Raw genomic sequence first — 21,832 nt, forward strand, 5'->3', positions numbered from 1 at the left:
CATTAGAAAATTCATGTGGATTCCACAACATTCACATTAGCTCAAAATTACTGACAACAGCAAAATACACACATTTGAGTACAAACGCAGCACTGATTTCCATTGTTTGTAACCAGAGAATATTCTCCTCTGTTTCTTAGTTTCTTTTTTCAGACGTGGAAGGCCAGTACATCATTCACTGCACACACATTTCCAGCTCCCCAAAACAAGAGACACTTTTCTTTTTTTACACATACTGCCTCACAAGTAGAGGGGGGTGGGTGGATGTTTGTAGAATTTCTTAGGGTGCAGTGTCATGGCTGTGTGAGTCAACCCAAATCTGTCAGATCTGTCCCTCCATTATTCCTGTATGTGACTGATCAGTGACACTACCGAAAAATTTCATTTTCTGGCCAGGTTACTTTTCGGATTCATCTGCTTCTTGAACCAGCTCACTACATGGCTGTAAAAATGGATAGGGAAGGGTGACATTACTTCAGCCTAATCTCAGGGTGCAGTTTAATGAAACCTAAAGTTGATTTAGTAAGGTCAGACCCAATGAACATAGTGTTCCAAATTAGGCTGCCACCGCAAGTAACAGTTTTGCCACCCCAAGATTGTCATATAGCTTCTGCCAACGCAAGGAGGGGGTAGTAAGTGACTGTATAAGTCACACTAATCCAAATGAAAACTTATGTGGAAAAAAATGACTGCTTTTGAATAGGATCACTTCCACAATGCAGTATCCTGCAGGCCACGGACACACCTGGGCTGGCATGTGGAAAAGGATGGCCCACAAGTAACAAGAGTACTTCACTGGCTGGAAATGCTGACTTTGGTGTTTGTGCTTCCACACACTAGGGTTTGATTCAGTGCAATTCTCCAGCTTCTGCTGTAGCAACTCCATCCTTTCCACCTATACTACTTTCCCTTCCCTAGTCTCTACATGCCTCTATTTTTCACTTTTTCTCCTCTTAGTCTTCATAAACTTCATTTTCTATGACTTAAAGAGTGCTGCTGACGCAAAGGAGGAAAACGACTCTGAACAGCAATAGCAGCTGCAGTGAAGACGAGCAACTCTTCCCCCTTAAGTAGTAGCAGCAAATTAAGAGTACTCAAAGTAGTCAGGTACAACAGTGTCAGAATGACAAGCTTCCAGAACACAATTCTGACAGATTATAAAGAGAACTAGCATTTTTTTTTTTTATTATTTTTAGGTAAACTAACTTCCTTTTGACTGTGTTAAAATATCCATTATACAGGTCAACTCAAATTACTAAACTGACTTGCAATATTCTGCAGAAGTAACCCGTCATTACTTACCCCTCTACATCTTTACCTTCCTAATGAAATTATTTTTGCCCATAGCTTCATTTTTGAGCAGAAAATGGATAAAGATGATGAAAAATAGTGCGGAAACTCTCAACAAATCCTCTAAAGGCACTAGCAATTAATACTGACTTAATTTCTAAAATTTTGAAACTACTTTTAAAATTAGTTTTATGGGGATGCTGAATGATGCCAGGCTTTTAATCAAAGGGTTGAGAGGCATTAATTCAGATAGTATACAGAAAGAGAAGCACGATAGCCCTCATACAGACTGAAGTCAGAGTGACTCAGAAGAGTCTCAAGACAATGTGAATTAGGGCACAGGTCCATGGTATGAATTCTCAGGAGGCAGAGCCTGCGAATTAGAGTCCCTGAAGGTGTCTCTCAAACCAGCTCCACTGCTAGTGGAGAACGCCATCCTCACAGATGTATATGGGTATCAGAAACCAATTTTAGCATCAGACATGGAGTGACACAAAGAGCTGCAATTCTAGGATGTGTATGCTTTAATCTACATAACATATCCAACTCAGAGAATAATCCAATTTGCACAGGAATGTAAACTAAGAACAGCAGGTAGAAGTGTCAAAATAAAACAAAATTAAATGGTAGCCTTTTTAATCTGTAATCTGACTGAAGGTGATTTAACCTTTAAGGGGAAACATAGGCTAGGACTGAAAGACCATTACTTTGGAAAACATTACATGCCACCTCCACTTCCCTGAAGCTGAGGTTTAGAAACACAGACATTAAACTTGATTTTCACTTCTATTTTTTTAACAACTTATTAGGTTTTCTAGTGACCTACTTCCAGTTGTATCAATGTGTATATATTCTATCAAAGATACAGTTTTTGTACTTGGTGAACCCTCCCATTTCCTAAAGCAAAATTCTCATAATTTAACAGCAGTCTAGACTACCAGTTCCAAGTGGAACAAAGCTGAAATCTTATTTCCAGATTTCCCACTTTCCCTTAGGCTGCAGAGTTATGCCTACTTTCATAGTCTACATGCATTTTCTAAGGAAAAAAGTCACTAACAGCTCCTAGACCTTCCTCTAGTGACTTCACATGAGCAAAAATAGTACTTCTTTTCTTGCTACTGGAATTCTACTGGCAATAGCAGAAATGGGAGCTTTTGAGAAGAGACGGAGTAGAAGTTTTTCAGGAATAGTGACACATGGCAACTACATTTACAAAGGATCACTGAATTAGGAATTTAAATACACATGTATTTTCAGAAGAAAAGCTTTAAAGCTGCCTTGCATTTCTTTGTTTTGCCTTGTAGGTGAATGAATGCTAATTTTGAAGCACTTCAGTGGTGAGTAAGAACCACCTGTCAAAAAGCAACCATATAGGGTCACCTTTTTCACTTCCCCCCAGAACGCTGAAGTTTCTGCCATCAAAAGTAGTAAGCAATGAGCTTACTTACTTTATTCTTATGACTGAAACAGTTTAAGAATCAAACCTCCCTTCACATACTCCACGATACATTGTGCCATTGTGCAAACAAAGCAGCATAATTTCTGAATTATTACTCTTCACTATTTCATGTAAGCAAAGTTTTTAAACAAAAATTATTTCCTTTATGACCTGCAGGCCCACGAAAAGGCACTGCAGTCAGAGCTAAGTGATCAAAAATCAGGTTTTACACTTTTAAATCACAAGAAAAGAACAATTATTATATTCCTCAAAATTTACTTTCAAATAATTTCCTAATAAATTATTAATATATTTTGATTAAATTTCAATGAGTTCATTATGAACCATTAATGCATCTTAGATAATTAAGTACATGCATATATTTTCAAACAGTAGAAGAAAAACATAGTTAAAACACAAAATCACATTAAAATAACAGGATTTACCATACTTTCACTACTCTATCTACAAGAAGATAGAGTAAAAATTTTAAGAGGAAATATGCAACCACATTTTCCTTTCATTGAATTGGTACAAGTAAAGCCAGTTAGTTTATTTTTTTCAAGGAACAACTTATTATAACACTTATTTTCACATCCACACTATGACATCATCATAACGCTCAAATTGCAAAATTCCTTTATACTAAGCACTTCCTAACTTCAACTCTACTTTCACTGCACACATTTTGCTTCAGCATTTGCACCATCATCATGATTCTAAGTAGCCAAAAAAGCCCTGAAAAAGTTAATTACGTAAAAAAGTACTACACAAAACAACAACTAAAGAGCTTTTGAGATTTTTAGCGACTTTCGAGTCCTTTGGGTTTTTTGGTTGGCTTTCTTTTTTTATTTTTGCTTTACCCTTTCTGTAATAGCATATTGCATAAGCAATTTTCATCAAGATGATCAAAGAATATAGGTATCATTTTCAATTGTTAAAAACCACCACTTTAAGTTTAAAAACTAGCAATATTTTCTAAAACCATGCACAGCCAAGTACCAGTTCATGGGTTAAAGAGTATTAAAAAGTTTTTGTGCTTTATTTTACCTGTTTACACCTTCTGTACTTCTGCAATATGAAAGTAATTTTATCATAAGCAGCAAAATTACCACTGGGTGATTTCCAACAGATCTGTTCCCCATCACTCTCTGCCGAGTGGGATTCCAACTCACTCCCTTCTGCCGCCCTTCTCTCATCCTCCTGCACTACCTGCCCACTTCCCCCTAGGCACTGTGCCTGGAGAACTGGGGAGTGGGCAGCACATGCCCTACAACATTTGAAACACCTGTGCAGTAATTAGTTGAATTTTTCCAGCTAACACAGGGGCTGCTGCCTTTTGAAACACTTCACAGTGCTGGGTCCATTTTCCTTTGTGTAAATCGGATTCGGATGTCTTCGTTCTGCTCAGCACCAGTTAGACAAATGTTCCATCTCTGAAACCTCTGCCAAACTGCCACAAAGTTTTGAACTAATGTAACTTAGATCAATAACAAAGAAATTAAACTTATTTCATTAGAAAAGCAAGCTAAAAACATTTTTGCAGGCAAAGAATTATTACTTACACAAAGGAAACTGAAAAACATACGTTTTCCTCCTGTTTTTGAGAGATGATTCCCAGGTACTTAAAACAACAGTAATAAGATTTTCGTTGTAAGCACAACTTGGTTTTTCAATGGTCTCTCATGTTAGATGCACTGATAGAACAGTTTTAAGATCAGTGAGTTATGCAATATTAAAAAAAAAATATTGTAAACCTGCAGATGTCAAGCTATTCCCTGATGGTCAATCAGGTTATTTCCACAGAGAGCTGTAAGACAGACAGAGACTACAATTGCAGAGGAAAGGGAATTCTTTAATGACTGTAAGGAAATGCTAATACTATTAAGCACTAATATAACTTTTTTTTTTAAAGCATCTGCACTTTTCAAGTGCTGTAGACAGCAAAGAATAGTGTGGGGGCAAAACTCTAAACTTCTCCAAAATCCTTTAAAAATGTTCTTTCTCCTTCTCTTTCACCTTCAGTATTGGTGCCTGTTCAAAAAATTACTGATAAATAGAAAAGACATGTATCTTCTAATGCTTATCAATGTAATCTGGCAGTACAAAACTTTCTGTCTGTTTAAACTGTCTGAAAAGTTTTGATAAATCTCCTAGAGATAGATGTCATAATTTCTACCATTAGGTATTAAAATACAATACAAAAAACATAAGGTCTAAAATTGCTAATGACTTCCAAACTGTATTTCAGCAAATGTGACAGGCTCTATCCATGGAAGACAACAGATTACTATTAGGATTAGATAATGTAACTGAACAACCAGAAAAAAACAGAACTCACTTCAGAATACGACATTAAAAAGGCTGATCAGTATTCACAGTAAATTTGAATGACTTCTTCTTCCCACTGTGGCTGCAAAACTGATCCTAACACTGCACCTCTGGCATCTCCATCAGATAAGTATGTATCTTCTGTCTCTCATAAATAAAACCTAAGTTTAGAATACCCCCATACTATCTAGGTATCAGAAAGTTTTCAATCTTCATTACTGAGAAGAAACATACTTTGTGCCAATTTTATCTTTGTTTAGGTTTTACAGTACTTCATCATGCTTAAGACATTTTTGCAATAGCCAAGTTCTGACATCAGCACAGCAGTGGGAATACAGTTCATTAGTTTACTGCAGCTGCAAAGCCAGCAAACACATATTGCTTTGAGTGACACCAATAATAAGCATGTGTTTTAGATTTCTAGGTAACAATGGTGATTAACAAGGTATTGCAGTCCAGAGAAAAATCATATATGAAGAATGTTTAACAGACTGGGGACTAGACAAAAGTTTGGTTTCTTTAACTACCAAAATTGCTATAATATATACTGTGAACCAAGGATCTGCTAATTATTTTGCCTGTTGTTTTTCTTCTTCACAGAAGAAGACGCACATAGGCATTAAGCAGACAAAATAGTATGGATTGATTCAAGTACATGAGGCAGAAAAGTAACCTCAGATTTGATTTCCCTTCCTATCCATCACCTCCTGTCTGCAAGCCCAGGGATAGTTTTTTCTTTCACTTTGTATTGCCGTTGAGAGATGAACACTTCCTTTATAAATCTTTGCAAACTCATGCATGCAAATTCCTCGTAAGAGTGCAGCAATATGTAAGGATTGTGTATCCAAACTTTATTGAAAATATTTAAATTCACAAAAAGTCTCCCACATTATACCATAAAAATAAATACTGACAGACACACCCACCTATAGGGATTTATATGATAAAATCATGTCACTTACACTAAAGACAACATTAGTACAGCTCTGGTCTGCTGCAGCCTTCCAGTATGCCCCTAAGAAATATTTAGCCTTCAACAGTTTGTTTCTGTTTCATGGGAGGGGGACGAACCCAGAAATTCCTAATTTACTATCTGTCATTTGTAATTTTTTATGCTGTTATCACAACTCCTATTCATCTCTTTTCTAAGGTAAATAACCATTTACTTCTCAAGCTTTTAGTCAGACTTTGTAATCCTAATGCTAATATAGTACTTGGTAAGTGTACATCACGCCCAAAAAAACACAACAACAAAAAACAAAACAAAAAAAACCCACCACAACCTAAAACTTGATGCCATTACTTGGTTCAGTTCACAGAAAAAATCTTCTTCTGGAGTTAATCAAGGTTGTTGGTAGAGAAGCATATTGCCCAAAGGCCATCTTTCTTATTTATTGAAGCTGGAATTCTACAACTGAAGGAAAATACTGCACAAAAGGAATATTTATGCCGTATTTTCAAACAGTTCAGTCTGAAGACTTGCATGTTAGCATCCCACCTATTACAATGTTTCTATACAACTCTTGTTAAACAGCCTATAACACAATTTTCACAGAAAACATTTGTCATTTTCTGTGTTTTTAAGGAGTGATGATGAGGTCTGGTTTACTAAAGTGCTAGGAGCTCAGAAATGTAACTGAAATCAAAGGAACTTGTGGTCTGAACATGTAGAGTGCAACAGAATGCACAGTCACTTCAGAAGTCACAATTTAGAAATGCCAAATCAGGCATACGAAGCCAGCTTGTCTTTCTGGGCTTGGGGTTTTGTTTTTTCCCTTTCAGTAGCCCTTCAGTTCCACATCTTTTAACTGCGATTAACATCATGCAGTCACCTCACAAAAAAGCATTAGCATAAGAATAGAATTAATAATTCCTTGAGGTTTTTAATAGAATAAATGAGGGCATAAAGACTTCTGAACTAGTCTGTCCATTTTGGTGGTCATACATCAGAAGTTATCATTTCTAATTTAGCAACCTCTTTTTTTCCCCCCTTTCAAATCGCGGCTTCTTTTTCTTTCACAATACATTTATCTTATTGTTGCTGGGAAACCATTAGAATAATATTGTACATGTGAAATTGCCATTAATTACTGATGCACTTGTAAGAAAAGAAAATTATCAGATAAAAAACAAAGGGTGTCATCATCAATCAGTTTGAAATTCAGTAACATCTGGGTGAACCGGGTGAGCTTACATGGTCTATTCCTCTAAGGAGTGACAAAACTGGGACATTTACAAAGCAATTGGTTAATATTCCATTGGAAAAAAAAAAATCAGAACACAATTTCTTCTCTGACTAGTGGCCTGTCCTAGTTAATGAAAAACTTGATTGTTACAAGAGTCAAACTAATTAAAAAGATTAAACTATGAGCAAAATCAAATTAGAAATTTGGCTTTAGGCTTCTGTGGCTAGCAATAGCTCAAGAACATTGCAACTGCAGTCTGCAGTTAAATACAATTAATGGAAGTTTTAAAATTGTTAGAATAATTAACTGCAGATCATTTCTGTAACCTGGCTATATGACCTCCACAAAATTACTTATAATTCTTAAATATAAGCATGTAAATACATGCAAGTCAGAGGTCTAAGCCATGAAAATACCCATGTCATCTAAGTCTTGCCATCAAAGAGCACTTATTAAGTATGTTTGATTGTGTTAGTTAATAAGTGTATACCTTTACCCCTCAAACATACCAAATTCTAGTGTGTGACAGAAGAGAAAACAGATTCTCTTCTCCCAGATGATATTCTAATTTGTATTTTTCAATCTTGTTCAAAATAACTACATTGGCACAGCCAGGTCAGGTCAAAGTTCCATCTAATTACACAATCTTAAGAGAGTAGCCATTAACTTATGCAGAAGTATCAGAGTGAGTAAAGAGTAGCTTTTTTTTCCTCTCACAGAACTACAACCTACTCCAAAACATTTAAATAGCAACAATAAACCTGTCTCAATTTTAACATTATGTAACAGATACCTAAAAAACCTGTGCATGATAAGATAAATTGTTAGCATTAGCTACTTCTAGTGATATGAACATAAAAATGTAACAGGTCCAACTACAAAGAGGCCAATACCTAATATCCAGAGGAACAAACAAAAAGACAATGGGAAGAAGGAGAGGGAGTGTTTGTTTCACTCTGGCACAAATACATATCAGATAACTAAGAAATGCCATGGGACAAGATAAGGAAGACTTCAAGGCACACCAGGAGTGCTAACTTCCCCAGATGATCACAAGCTAGGCCTTGGGGTGGGATGGCAGGGGGACTATTGGAGAGAGAATGAAAGGGTGTGGGGGGTGTGCAAATCAAATGAAACTTTCCACAGAAAATGCCTTGCCAGACTGTCACCATGGGAAAAGGAACAAGACTACTACACAGATAGAAAAACAAAAGCAAAAATCACTCCCTCCACCCCCAAAACCCCTGAAAACAAAAACCTGATTTTTTTTTTACTGTTGTATATTTAGTGTCTGACTAAATGTGCTTTTTACAGATTTTTATGAACCAGTGTTGCTTACACTGATATCTACAGGTAAAAAAATCCTGCACTACAAATATTTTCTGTTTTTCTACAGACTTGTCATACACTTATACCAAACTGTATAGTCTTTAGTACAAAGCTGTACCTGAACTCACCATCTTATAGTATTTCTTTTATGTTAAAAGGTCTAGCAGAAAAGACAGTTTTGCAGAAACAATGCAGAAGTCCCCACCTCTATCTCAAAAGAAAACATTTGCAAACTTTCACATTCAAATTGACTCTGAAGTTCCTTCAACATTCCAAGGTAGGACTGCCAGGGAAAGAAGTTGCTTTTTCCCCTATGCCAGCCCAATTATTTGTGAGCTCTCGTGATAAGTCACACAAGAAAATGGTTCAGGTTAAAATTAACATAGTTAGGGCTAACGTGGATCTGTTGACCCACCCGTTTTGGTGTGCAGCAAAACCAAATACTTGTAGAGAGGGTACAGAACTGGGGTTGGGACAAGCACCGGAGAGCACCACTTCTTTCGGTGGCAGTTCTGGCTTTGCCTACAAGGACTATTTACATCGGTCTCCGAAAAAGTCAGTCCCTGTGCATTTTGAATTGATGGGGCTAGTGGTAGTGTATCTGACAATTAAATACTCTACAATAAATCTTATTCATCATTACTACATGGTTTTATATAAATGATATCAAAATATTCTCTTGTGATCACACAAAGTTATACCTCAGATGTAATAGTTTACTAACAGCAATATACAAGTCAAGAATTTTAACAAGGCAGTAAAATTAAGTCAATTTTGAAAAAATTTCAATAGTCGTAGAGAAGCTTCACAGCAAAGCAGATGCCAAGTTTCTAAAACTTCTTTCAACCTTCAGCTATCTTATGGAAAGAAATATAATATTGCTAGTACAATGGCTCTCAACTTTTATTTAGTTGCTGGCTTGGTTTGGAACTGAAGGAGAGGTACTTGGGTGCCTTAGAATTGTTTGTTTTCCCTTTCTATCACTTGGTTAAATAAAAGTTATCACCTCTCCACAAGCCTTACCCAAATTGGCAAGCATTGGATTTACAGCCCTGAAACCAATCACTATATAACTTGAAGAGCTGCCCTGTAAAAAGGAAGACTGACCTAAGGAAAAAAAAATCATTTTGTAGTCTAAAGTACAGTAAACCTCAACATTCCTACATGCCAGCTGCCTAGTTTGGTTAAATGTAATTGGATCTACTAAATGGACACTTTCCCCAGCCACACCACACCACACTTAAAATCACTTCCTCAACAGCTGAAATTATACATCACATGCTGTCCCAGTCTAAGGCACCGACCCATCAATGTAATCTAACACACCAGGAACTACCTTTGACTCCATTAAGCACCTGAACTTGTGTTTCATTTGCCATACATATACAATCCTGAGGCTTTTCCTTCCTACATCACTCAAAAGATGCATGTTGATTTTAAAATTCTCAATAATTTCATTTTCAGGACAGTAATAATGTTATCATACAGATATATCAAAACACTTTGAAAGTATCTGGCCTACATTTTATTACCCACAACTCCGAGCAGAAGGAGGGAAAGGATACAAAAACATTCTTTTTAAAAGTCCTTGGCACAAAAGCTGCTGCTCAGGCACTCTGGGACAGGTGCCCAGAACGCCTCAAGTTCCAATAATAAGAAAAGCTTTCATTAGGAGAGGAGGTCTGGTCACAAAAATACAGATACAGATGTGATATCAGAAAATTTGCTAATAAGGACACAAATTTGTAACCAATTAAGTTAACCATGACTTCAACACGCTAAAAGAACCAAAATCTGCAGGAACTGATCCAGAGCCTGGTGGCCAAAACACTAAGTTAAGCTGCCTATGCAGTTTGTGTAAGAAACATCTTCTATAAGAGCATCTTTAGCTCATGCGTGGCCAAGCAGGCAAAAAATCTACAGTTTCAAGAACTGATTCATGCCTGAGTTTGTACATTCCACTAAAGCTGGCTTGTATCATTAAGTCATATTTAAAGTTCGGGAAAGTTATCTTTTAACTGAACAAATCTTTTTCAAGCATTTCTATCCCATGCACTGCATCATCATAATATTCCAGATGCCAAAATGAATTTGCTTTTATAAATCAAGTTGATATAAAGAAGAACAGACTACATAAAGATTATATATGTCTATACAAAAGCATAAAAAAAATTTACTTTGTTCTAGAATGTACAGCATTTCCAATTTTCTTGATGCTTCAGTAAAGCCAATATCTGACCAAAAAACTTCCTCAAACTCAGATTAAACAGTACCAATATGGTAAGAAAAATCTTTGTCTTTTCAGTGATGTAAGTGCACTAGCAAAGTATTTGTTTCCATTTAGTCTAAAATCTTTTGGCCACCTGAACAATAGTTCATTAAAAACAGACAAAAAATTCTGCTCTTAGCCTCAAAATTACGTTCAATCCACGCACACACACGTGAATTCAGCAAAACATATATACATGATTTTGAAATTCTATTATTCCTATTATCTAGGAATGACACAGCTCACTACTGCAAGTCCTCCAACTTGAATACCCGTTTCAACAAGCACCTCAAAACTGCACTTCTCCCCATTCCACACAGACTTTGATTCAAGGTGCCTGTCTAAATAACCACAAATCTAGGATCTTCTCCTGTAACTGGCAATATTCCACTAGAGTCTTAAAAATACTAGGCAGGACTTGTCCATAAAACTGTAAATGGACAACAAGGCTCATTTTCAATGAAACAACTGACATGTGCCTTGCTGCTTTGAAAGTAAAGCACAAAGCCTACATTTTCCTCACATTTATAGCTAAGACAACTTTTTAATGTATTAATTGACTAGTCAAGACTCTGATTTCTATTTTTCAGTTTTTGTGGGGTCACTGTTGTGATGGGACACATATCATCAGATGACAGAATATTTCCAATCTCTAAAAATTATTACTACATATCCAATGCGGACATAGGACCAAATCCCAGGTTATAGAAACTTTCTGGTCCAAAGACCATGGTGTTAACAAACGAGCTGTGTCAATATTTGATCAACGCTCAACTTTATTCTCTATTTTCAGCATAGAGTTAAGAAGCAATACCACTGTATCACAGCAGCATTACACTTTTTTCCCAGCGGAAAAAGTGATTAACAAAATAAAAATCAGAGATAAGCCTCACAGGCTCCCAGGATGCTGTCAAACAAGCAGAGAGGATGCTTCTATAACAATCCCTTTTACTTATGAAAATTTGGCAACTTTGCCAGACACTAGTTATACTCAGCAGGAAAGAAACAATATTTATTATATTAAAGTGCAAAGTCTAAGGCAGGTTTTACACATGAAACAACTTCAAAATTCCATCTAAAAACTCCAGAAATTAATCTTTGTTTTTTGTGAACAGTCCTGTCTTTTCAGTCAAGAATATCCTTAACTAGATCTACTATACTTGCTTGAAGTGCTGAAACTCATAAAAACTTTCTTGCTTGCCAAAAAATTTTGCTAATACATCCTGTAAGTATTACCTATGATTCCACTTCAGACCTCTCCCCAAACCTGTGGATGTGTTTCATGTACAAATTAGCAGTTTAATGTATCAACTCTGGCGTTGAGAGAATTTGTAAGACAACAGTCGTGAATTACAAAAACGAGTCTTTCTCTTTTCAGGAAAAGCAAGGAAGTGGTATTCCCATGAATGTCTGCAGGCAACAAGGACAAGGAATCTCTGGCAGTTCTCCATTCCAGTGATAAAATGTTTACCTTAACGAGCAGAAGTTGCAGGGAAGGGGGGGATGCTCACCTTTAACCGTTTAACCACCTCATCGTTGGTAATTTTGTCCGTAATCTCTTTCACTCCAGGAGGATAGTAGATGATTTTACCGTCGGCAGCAGGTTTTGGTTGGGTAGCAGGGAAGTCCATCCTGGCGCTGCTGGTTATAAACTTTCCTTCTCCACAGTCCTCTACCGGCCTCTATCGGTTAGAAAACAAAAGTTCAGCAGAATGGAAACGACTTTCTAACCCTCTTTTTCCATTCCTCACCCTCAATTCGCTGAAGGCCCCGGTGCTCGCCCCGCCGGCCGCGCCCCCCGGCGCTGACCCCGCCGTATCCCGGCGGGAGCGGGGCCCGGCCCGCAGCCTCTCCCCGTGGCTCCGGCCCCTCCGCTCCCCCCCCAGCGCCTCCTTTCATTGCGGAGCTGCTCCAGCCCAACACTGATAGTTCGCAGCCGACGTTTTTACAATGAAATTTGCGGCCCGATCGAAGGATGCCCCGCGGCCGAGGGCCCCTTACGGCCCGGGGGGGGGGCGGGGGCGCCGTTCCCGGCCCCGGGGGAGGTTCGGAGCCGGCACAGCGGCCCCGGAGCCGGGAGACGAGGCCTAAACAGTTAGGCCTCAAAACTATCGGGAGGCAGAGAAGCCAACAGGAGAGGGGGAGGGAGGAAGGGAGGGAGGGAGGCGGCGGCGAGCGCAAACAAAACCCCCCCGTGGCCTCCCCGCCCCGCGGAGCCCCCCGCCTGCCCCCCCGCGCCGCCGGGAGCCCCCCCGGGGAGGGGGCCCGGCCACTCGCCACTTTCCATTTGTTCCCGCAACTTCATGTCCCCTCAGCCCTCGCCCCGCACCCCCCCCCACCGCCCCGCCGCCCCGCACCCGGCCGGGCCCACAAAGAGCTCTCCGCGGCCCCGGCCCCGCGCACACACCCCCGCGGCCGCGGGGAGCGGGGAGCGGGCACGGGGGGAAGCGGGACCCGGAGCCGCCTTTACCTCATGCAGCTCCGGAAGGTGCAGCATTGAGCAGCCTCCGTGCCGGGTGGTGCTCGCCGCTCCGCCGCCACCCCGCCGTCCACTGCCCTGGGGGCTCCCGCCGCCTCCTGCTCCGCGGCGCGTCGGCTCCTGCTCAGGAGCGCTGGCTGGGGGAGGGGGAGCGGCTCGGTGGCGGCAGCAGCGGCGGCGGCGGCGGCCGGGAGAGGGGGAGGCTCGGGCGGAGCGTGCGCCGCGGGGACCCAGCGCCGCTCTCCGCCCGCCCGGGGAAGCGCAGCCCGGGAGGAGCCTCCGCGCCGCCCCCGCCCCTTCCCCTTCCCCTGCTCGTCCGGGGCCCGCGGCACCGCCCCGCTAGCAGCCCCTAGCCCCGGGGTCGGGGCGAGGCCGCCCAGTAAGTCTCGCACGGCGCCGAGCCCCGCGTAGGGCGGGTGGTCCCGGGCGCGGCCGCCGCAGCGCTGCCTCAGCTTGGCGCCAAAAGCCCGGGAGCGGCCGGGCCGGGCCGGGCCGGGCCGGGCGGGCTCCGCCGGGGCGGCCGCGGGCACGGTCGGCGCCGAGTGCGATGCCCGGCTGCCGACAGCGCCAGGGATCGAGCCCGCGGAGTCCCGGCTGCAGGGCGGGCGGACGAGAGTCGTGCTGGTGCTGCCTCACGGAGCCCGGGCCGCCCATGGCTGCGCGGGCTCGTCTGGCCGGTCCCTCAGGCACCTGGGGCCTGGTCGGCGTGACAGAGGAAGACGTGGGGAAGCGGTGTGTGGGGTGGCAGGCCGGAGTGAACAGCCCTTCTCCAGGCAGATGTGGGGAAAGAGATTCACGCTTTGCTTGTAAATCTTCAGGAGAAACTTGAATATGCAGACTAAAGGAGCCCTTGCCAGCCAGCTTAGGAAATCTTTCTGTGTAAAATGTCTTTGTAATTTAATATTCATATTTCCAGGGGATGGGGTATGTCTGGAAGGTCTTCAGGAGCAGAGTGGGATATATCTGTCTGTTTTGAGTCTGCATTATGTGCCCTGCACGTCTGAAGTATAGGTGGCTGTTAAGTGTTTTCCAGATGCCCCTGCTGCTCAGAGAAGGTGCATGACAGCTGGAAGATGACTTTTAACTGATCAAGTCTAATTTAGGGCCTTCAGCTGACTGTTTTTCGTTATTCGAACCAGCTGAAAGTATAATTTTTTCTCAGTTTTGAAAATCTCTAACGAATATTTTTTAGAGTAAATTGAAGGCAGAAGGCCAGGGCCAGTCTCTGTGGAGGGACAGGTTTCTCCGCGGGGGTTGCACATGTGGGACAGGGCCCTTGCTGGGCACAGCTGAAGGGCTGGGATGGCCTGGCAGTCAGCAGGAAAGATGCAGGAGGGTGAGGGGACGGGAAAGGGATAAGTAAGTAAGATTATGGTGAAGTATGCCAAATTTCAGCTTTACAAGGTGTGGGAGGAAAATGTACAAAGACTGAGGAACTCTCTGGAACTTTTGGTGTAATAGCATGTGGGTAGCAAATTGCTCTCCTACAGCAGTGTTCTTGTCTCCCTGCAGTGTTGTCCTAGGGGTGTTAAAGCCTTGAATGTCCATAGCCTCTACGAAACCAGCTCAGAAGGATTATAGGGAAAATGACTGAGAGTTGCAAGGAACACTGAAGATCTCAGACACTGATTTTGAAATTTAGAAGGGTGTCATCAGACCAGGCATTTAAATTTGGCTGTGAGTCCAGACTTAAATAAAATGGTTCTCTCCAGCCTTAAGGATGCATTGATTTGGGCATTCACAATGGACAGGTGACTGTAAGACTGGGATACACAATTCAGTTTTAACAAGGTTGTACTGATTTTAGTAAATAAATAAAGCCAATTCCAAGCATGTAATCTTTTTTCCTAATTCAGACTAAAGGGACCAATTGGATTTCCCTTAGAGCTGAAGTACTCAGGCTAGTTATCAACTCTAATTTGTTGTCAATCAAATAAGGGGTGCTGTCAGAACTAATATACTTTGAACAAATTTAGGTTTTCTATCCTTACATTTGTTACATTAGGTACTTTGCTTCCCAAATCAAATTACTAATATAAACAATTCATTTGATGTAGATTCCTCATTTTAACACACTTGTATTAACACAATAAATCAGAAACAAATCCTGGAAGATTATTCTGTAACTAAATAAAGCAAGCATGTGTCAAAAACCTGTATGAGCTGTCTTCAGTTTAAATAGAAAAAGAACATAAGTTAGTAATAATGACATAAGAAATAAATTTAAAGTGACCTTTGCTGAGTTTTTTTTCATGACTCAAGCATAAAGCTAGAAAGATATTGGGCAGGCTTCTTCACGGGCAGAATTGAAGTAGTATGGATGTTGCATTCCAGAAACTTCACCTAAGTCTCTGAACTTCTTGGGGTTTAATGTTTATTTTTGAGTATTCTTTAATTGTCATTGAAAAGCAATGTTTTATGCATATAATTAGTGTGACCTACAATGTAATAACTTCTTGTTGTAACTTGTGGTTACAAGTTTTTCACAAACTGACACCATCTTAGAAATGTTTATACAGTGGGCTGTGAAGTGGGAATAAGAATGAAAAGGTAAGGGGCTATACTCCCACAACGTGATTTTAGTCTAAGTTAAGGACAAACAAATCCTCTAGTATGCACTTCTAATCACTTTTATTTTCCACTGAAGAATAAGATAAAGTCTTGCATTTTAAGGCATACGGACAATGAAACTAATATGTAGTTAGACGTGGCAATTCAAAGGTTTGACTTGAAAGTGCCAGGCAAAGTTTGCTCATTCAATTAAAATTGTATTTCATCTTGAGCAAGTTGTTTGTGAATCCCTACACCAAAGCACTCTTGGTTGTGGACCAAGATCTTTCTCTTCTTGCAGACTTCAGATAAATAGCGAAGTTCATATAACACAGAAGAAGTCTTGAACAGCATCAGCGGAAAGTTGACTGTCTAGGAGAGGTTCACACAAGACTCCTGCTTTCACAGGTAATAATGAGTCAGCAGTATGTTAGCCAGATATATGGTGCTTTGAATGAGTCTTAGACAAGTCATGATCAGCAAGTGGCTGAGAGTAGGTGCAAATTCTGTAATCATGGGATGATTAGGCAGAGATCCCATCTTTTCTCAGAAGAGAAGCAGTGTACTTCTGCACCATTTGAAATTCTAAAGTGCTGAAACAGAGCGCGTGGTTCTGATATCACAACCAACGAAGGGAGGTATGGATGAACACTTAACTGCCAATTAGCTTGAATATATGCATGGCATTTTCAGAATGTACAAACATAAAACCTTCAGGTAATCTGACTTGTAGCGCTCTTAATCTGTATAGTCCTGAAATCTGCTCGAAGATATGATTACAGCTGCTAGTGTCTGGTTTGTTGCTTTTGCTTGTTTGACCTTCACCCTTCTAATTTCAGCAAGCAGCTGAGATCTGACTTGGACTCTGCTTCGTGTACAGCTGTAGCCAGGTTCACATGATCCCATGAGTTTTAATGGATAGCTCTGTCTAATAATATGACTGAGTGCTTTTCGTCTTTACCCAGATTTTATTGCTTCCATTGATATTTTATTAGCTTTATTCACATTATTTTTATTGGGATGTATTTATTCTGATCTGCTTGTTGTTTGTTTTTTAATTAATATATTTTAGACTATGATTGCAAGTGTAATTTATAAGCAGACTGAAATAAAGGGTGTTGAACACTTGTGAAGTGCTTCTTTCTCTCGTGACAGGAGAGGTTCAAGAAAAGGACCAAGAAAGGAAAAATGTGTTTTTATTGGTAGGAGAAATAATGCAGCACAGGGTTTTCAGAAAAAACAGCTTTCAGGTGAAACAGAAGAGAGTATGGAGTGATTACTTTAAGCTCAGAAAATCCTTTAATTCATGTTGATTAAATTAAGCTATGCTCATGTTTCCAGGAACTGCTTAATGGTTGTCCTCAGGTCTTTGTTAGTACAGTAAACATGGATAGTAACAATGACTAAGAACTAAACAGTCATATTAAAGCATGACAGTGTGTTGGGAACTGCAGAATAAGTAATATCCATCAGTCAGCTGGGCAGACAAGTAAGAAATCCTATCCGGTAGGTTAGGAAAGCACTTGTCTTCCTAATAATAGCTATGCTCTTGAAAGCTCCTGCTTTGCAGAACCAGGTGGTGGAGTGTGGTCCTTCAGTATTAAATTTTTTAAATCACAGTCAAATAGGTCAAGAGGGGGGAAAAAATGCTTAATTTCTTGTTTTCAACTGTAATATCTGGCCAGTTCTTTGTATCTAGAAGGTTGCTCTCTGTCAGATTGTCTCCTGATTATGAATGCTGGTGTTTATTTCTTCTCCTTATGAAAGCCTATTTACTTTTTCCAGTGATAAGCATTGTTTCCAACAATATACCAGTTCCTCTGAACTCAGTAAAAAGCAAACCCTGGGAAATCATTTTTTGCCCTCAGTTTTACACAGAAGCTTTCTCTCATAGCTTTTTGACTGTGGTATTTGTAGCAATGGATTTATGGTATTAGTCCTTGTTTCTGGTTGTCTTTCCTCTTAGTCCATCTGTTGAGTCTCTCGCACATGTAGTTGCATGCAGCTTGTCCAGTTAAAATTATAGCCTCTAAGTTTGCTACCCTGGACCTTCAGAGTTATCCCTGACATTTCTAATTAAACTTTGCAGTGTAACATGTCTTTGATAACACAACCTAATTGTTTTAACTGCCTATTTTAATAATTGATGCATTTTACATCTGCTGTAAATTGAGGTGGGTCAGAGGTGGGCTTCTTCACAATGTGCATTGCCATAATAAAAGAGCTCCAGAAGTGTTCCATTCCAGAGGGTATTTGCAGTGAAATTACTTTAAGAATAGACCAGGAAGCAAGTTTTGTCCTAAACCAGGGACTTTTGTGTCTCCCCATGTTCTACACTGACAAGATAAAATCTGTAAAAGGGTGCAGGAGGATTTGTGTGTATGATCTGATTAAGACAATCACCTGGAGATGCAAAGTGCTGCTGTGGAAGTCCCACAACTCACTGACTTGTCATGGAGTACCCCCAGTTCTGAATAAAGGGAAGGACCAGATACTGTATGGATGAAAAACTGCCTTGAAACTGATCTCTAGCCATGATTTGTCTAAATGTTATTTTTTGCTCCTGTTTTGGTAAGGAGGGCTTTATCTGTGGTGTCTGAAAATGTCCTTATTCTGAGACATGCTTGGAGATAAGGCAGTTTGTAACAGAATCATAGAATAGTTTGGGTTGGAAGGGACCTTTAAATGTCTAGTCAGTCCAGCCATCCCCCCCCCCCGCAGTGAGCAGGGACATCTCCAATTAGATCAGGTTGCTCAGAGCCCTGTCCAACCTGACCTTGAATGTTTCCACAGATGGGGCATCCATGACCTCTCTGGGTAACCTATTCCAGTGTTTCACCACCCTTGTTGTAAAAAATCCTTATATCCAGTCTAAATCTACCCTCCTTTAGTTTATAACCATTACCCTTTGTCTTATCCCAACAGGCCCTGCTAAAAAGTCTGTCCCCATCTGTACTGAAAGGCCAGAATACGTCTCCCCGGAGCCTTCTCCAGGCTGTGCAACCCCAACTCTCTCAGCCTTTACTCATAGAGAGGTGCTCCAACACTCTGATTGTCTTCATGGCCCTCCTCTGGACTCGCTCCAACTCGCTCCCTCTTACACTGGAGATCCCAAAGCTGGATACAGCACTCCAGATGGGGTCTCCTGAGGGCCAAGTAGAGGAAGTGAATCACCTCCCTCATCTGCTGGCCACGCTGCTTTGGATGCAGCCCAGAATACAGTTGGCTTTCTGGGCTGTGAGAGCACATTGCCAGCTCATGTCCAGCCTCTCTTCCACCAGCACCCCCAAGTCCTCAGCAGGGCTGCTCTCGATCTGTTAGTTCCCCAGTCTGTCCATATATACTTGCAGAGACAGTTACACTTGCCACTAGACTTCTGTAGTATCCCGGGACATTCAGAAATGAGAAGGATTGTCATTGTACATAACATTTAAGTTTGTGAAACAGTGTGTATTTGTGAATACACTTGTAATCTACAAACCACTATATTGACAGAATGATTGCATTTGTTTCCTTTGCTTGCAAGTGAAGTAAAATCAATGTATTGGCATCTGCATTCTGGTGACTTCACAGGAGAATTTTTAGAAGCCTATGTGATCCATTGCTAGTTTTGAGCATTCAGAAACTGAAGGCATGGCAGCCTACTGCATGTCATCTATCCACCTCCTTTCTAGCTGCTCTCAATTATGATGACTTGTCACCACTCACTCCATAATTACATTGTCAAGGTTATTTCCATCTCTGCTCCTGATGTGTCCAAAGCACATACATTTATACCTATTCATTTCTGACAACCAAGTCTACTTTTCTCCAGTAATATATTTAATATGAGCATTTATCTTTTTTCTGTCCAGAAGATATGCAAGAGTCTTTGCTTGCACCACATCTCAAAAGCTTCAATTTTCTTTCTGTCACTATCAATAATTTCCCAGAAGTCACATTTGTAAGTTGCTACAGCAAAAAATTAAGCATTTCACCAGGCAAATCTTTCTACTTTTGTGGTGATTTTTTTCCCAGGCTTTTATAAGGAAGCCTTATCAATTATTCTTCAAAATTTTCCATTTTCTATTGGACTGGTTCTGATTGGAAAAATTTGATCCCAGGTAACTGAATTTATGGACGGTCTCTGTAGCTAGACCATTAAGCATGAAGTTAGCTTATATGCTATTTTTATTAATTAAGTAAAGTTATTTTATTTATGCCACACTCAAGAATGCCCTGTGTTTTTCATTACCCTATTATTGGCTCTCTAATATTTGCTGCACAGCAGAAGCCATTGTGACAGAGCACTATGTCATCAGCCAAAGGTCACTTAAAAGGAGTCCATTTCAAATCAAACTTTTCCATTCTGTATGGTCCTTCCTAGATTTTTTTTTTTTTGGTCTCAGCCAGGCTGCAAGGAAATTCACAGTTACCTGTAATTTTAATAGTAGCATATGGCTATTTATGTTCACTTGTTATTTTTTCAAACAACAAGGCAGATTTGGGGAAATTCTGAGTGTATGGGACTGCTCGGAGGAAATAGCACTGAGAATATTGGGAAAGTTTGGCAATATATTTAGCCCATGGCAGCTACTTTTTGGAGGGAAGACAATATGAGTCTCTTCCTCTGCCCCATTAGATGATAACTGTCCTATGATCTGTTAAAAAATGAGAACGTGTGGTAGCAACAAGTTCTCTTTGAGAGGTTCCTTTGTGATTATATTTGTGATGCTGCAGCTCCTAATTCTTTCACAGATATAATGTCTGCTGGTCTCAGTACAGAAAAGAATTATATGAAACTTTACAAATTAATATGAACTTGGAATTTACCATTATGGTCAAAGAAAGACGTTTGATGAATGGATGTGCAGTCTCAGAGCTGTACTGCAATGACGGGGTCATTTCATGTTGATGGATAGGTTATCTGGTGTATTATTCAGAGCCTTAAAAAGAGGTTGCATTTATCAAACTCATGGAAGCATCAAAGTGTGTGGGTATGACTGTGAGCAACAGAACCATTACAGTTTGCCTTTGAACAAAGTCAGGAAATATATTGATCATATAGGTTTATGCTGCTAGGGGAGCAACTAATGATGATTCAGTTAATGTGTCCTGTGAATGGCTTGAGGAGATAATCATTAACATGTTACACCACTACGCTATTTGGGAACCTGATGGAATTTCAAACCCTTGTAAAGGACAATTTGCATTTGAATTTACAAAATAAAATTACTTCTTTGGGTTTTGTCCCTCTGGTCACTTCACCTGTAGAATTCTACTTCAGTTAACGGACTGGGCATTTGCATCCATGCAGGTCATCAGCCAGCATGACAGAGTAGCACACTGATAACACAGTGATCCAGCAGCAGGGAATACTGAATATCAGTGGAAGAAGATTTTCCTAAATTCTGGATATGTGGCAGCGGAGAGCCTAACTAAGGTTATTTGACCCTATACTTAGAGTGTTTAACAAAGCAGATGATGAATTGGTGTCTAAAGAGAGCATAGAATATCAAGCATTGAGTAGACAAAGACAGAAGTAGCCTAGACAAGGCAATAGCAAATAGAAATACGAGAAAAGCATTGTCTTGACAAACATGAATGTTCTTAGTAATACCAAAACTGTTCACAATAGTCAGATTTCTAGCCAAAAATTCTCCATGATGAAATATAAAAAAGTCTGTGATGGTGATCAATGAAGGTGATGATATTAAATGCCATCAGAGGGATTACTGCTTGTAAAGTAGATTGATATGTATCCACTTACAATTTCACCAATGTCTAATACCACTGTTTATATCTTATCTGAATTTGGCAAGGCAGCTCATGTGTACTTCGTGTAATATACTATAACTACAGTGTATCAAGCACATAAACACTTGCTTTCTTAAGTCTATCTCTGTGCTTTTTATCATCCAGACACTGCATACTTATACCTAATCATTTATATTTTCAGGGAAGCGCTTGCTAAAATTCTA

General features: G+C 40.2%; 1 protein-coding gene across 5 annotated transcripts in view; it reads right to left on the reverse strand.

Annotated features, from left to right (window-relative positions):
- PDS5A (PDS5 cohesin associated factor A) overlaps window positions 1-13,583 on the reverse strand; it is an 80,234-nt gene extending 66,651 nt beyond the window's left edge. The window contains exons 1-2 of one of the 5 annotated variants that reach the window (XM_027686457.1): window positions 13,314-13,468; window positions 12,355-12,525 (exon numbers count right to left, since the gene is read on the reverse strand). In XM_027686457.1, coding sequence (XP_027542258.1) covers window positions 12,355-12,525; window positions 13,314-13,340 — 198 coding nt within the window. In that variant the 5' untranslated portion in view covers window positions 13,341-13,468. Of the gene's footprint in view, window positions 1-12,354; window positions 12,526-12,594; window positions 12,613-12,652; window positions 12,793-13,313 lie in introns of those variants that run through there. The other 4 variants (XM_027686456.1, XM_027686459.1, XM_027686458.1 and 1 more) reach the window with 4 other exon arrangements.
- Between the last annotated feature and the right edge of the window lie 8,249 nt (window positions 13,584-21,832).

Source organism: Neopelma chrysocephalum, unplaced genomic scaffold (assembly GCF_003984885.1).
Source record: "Neopelma chrysocephalum unplaced genomic scaffold, ASM398488v2 Primary Assembly neopelma1_71, whole genome shotgun sequence".
NCBI lineage: Eukaryota > Metazoa > Chordata > Aves > Passeriformes > Pipridae > Neopelma > Neopelma chrysocephalum.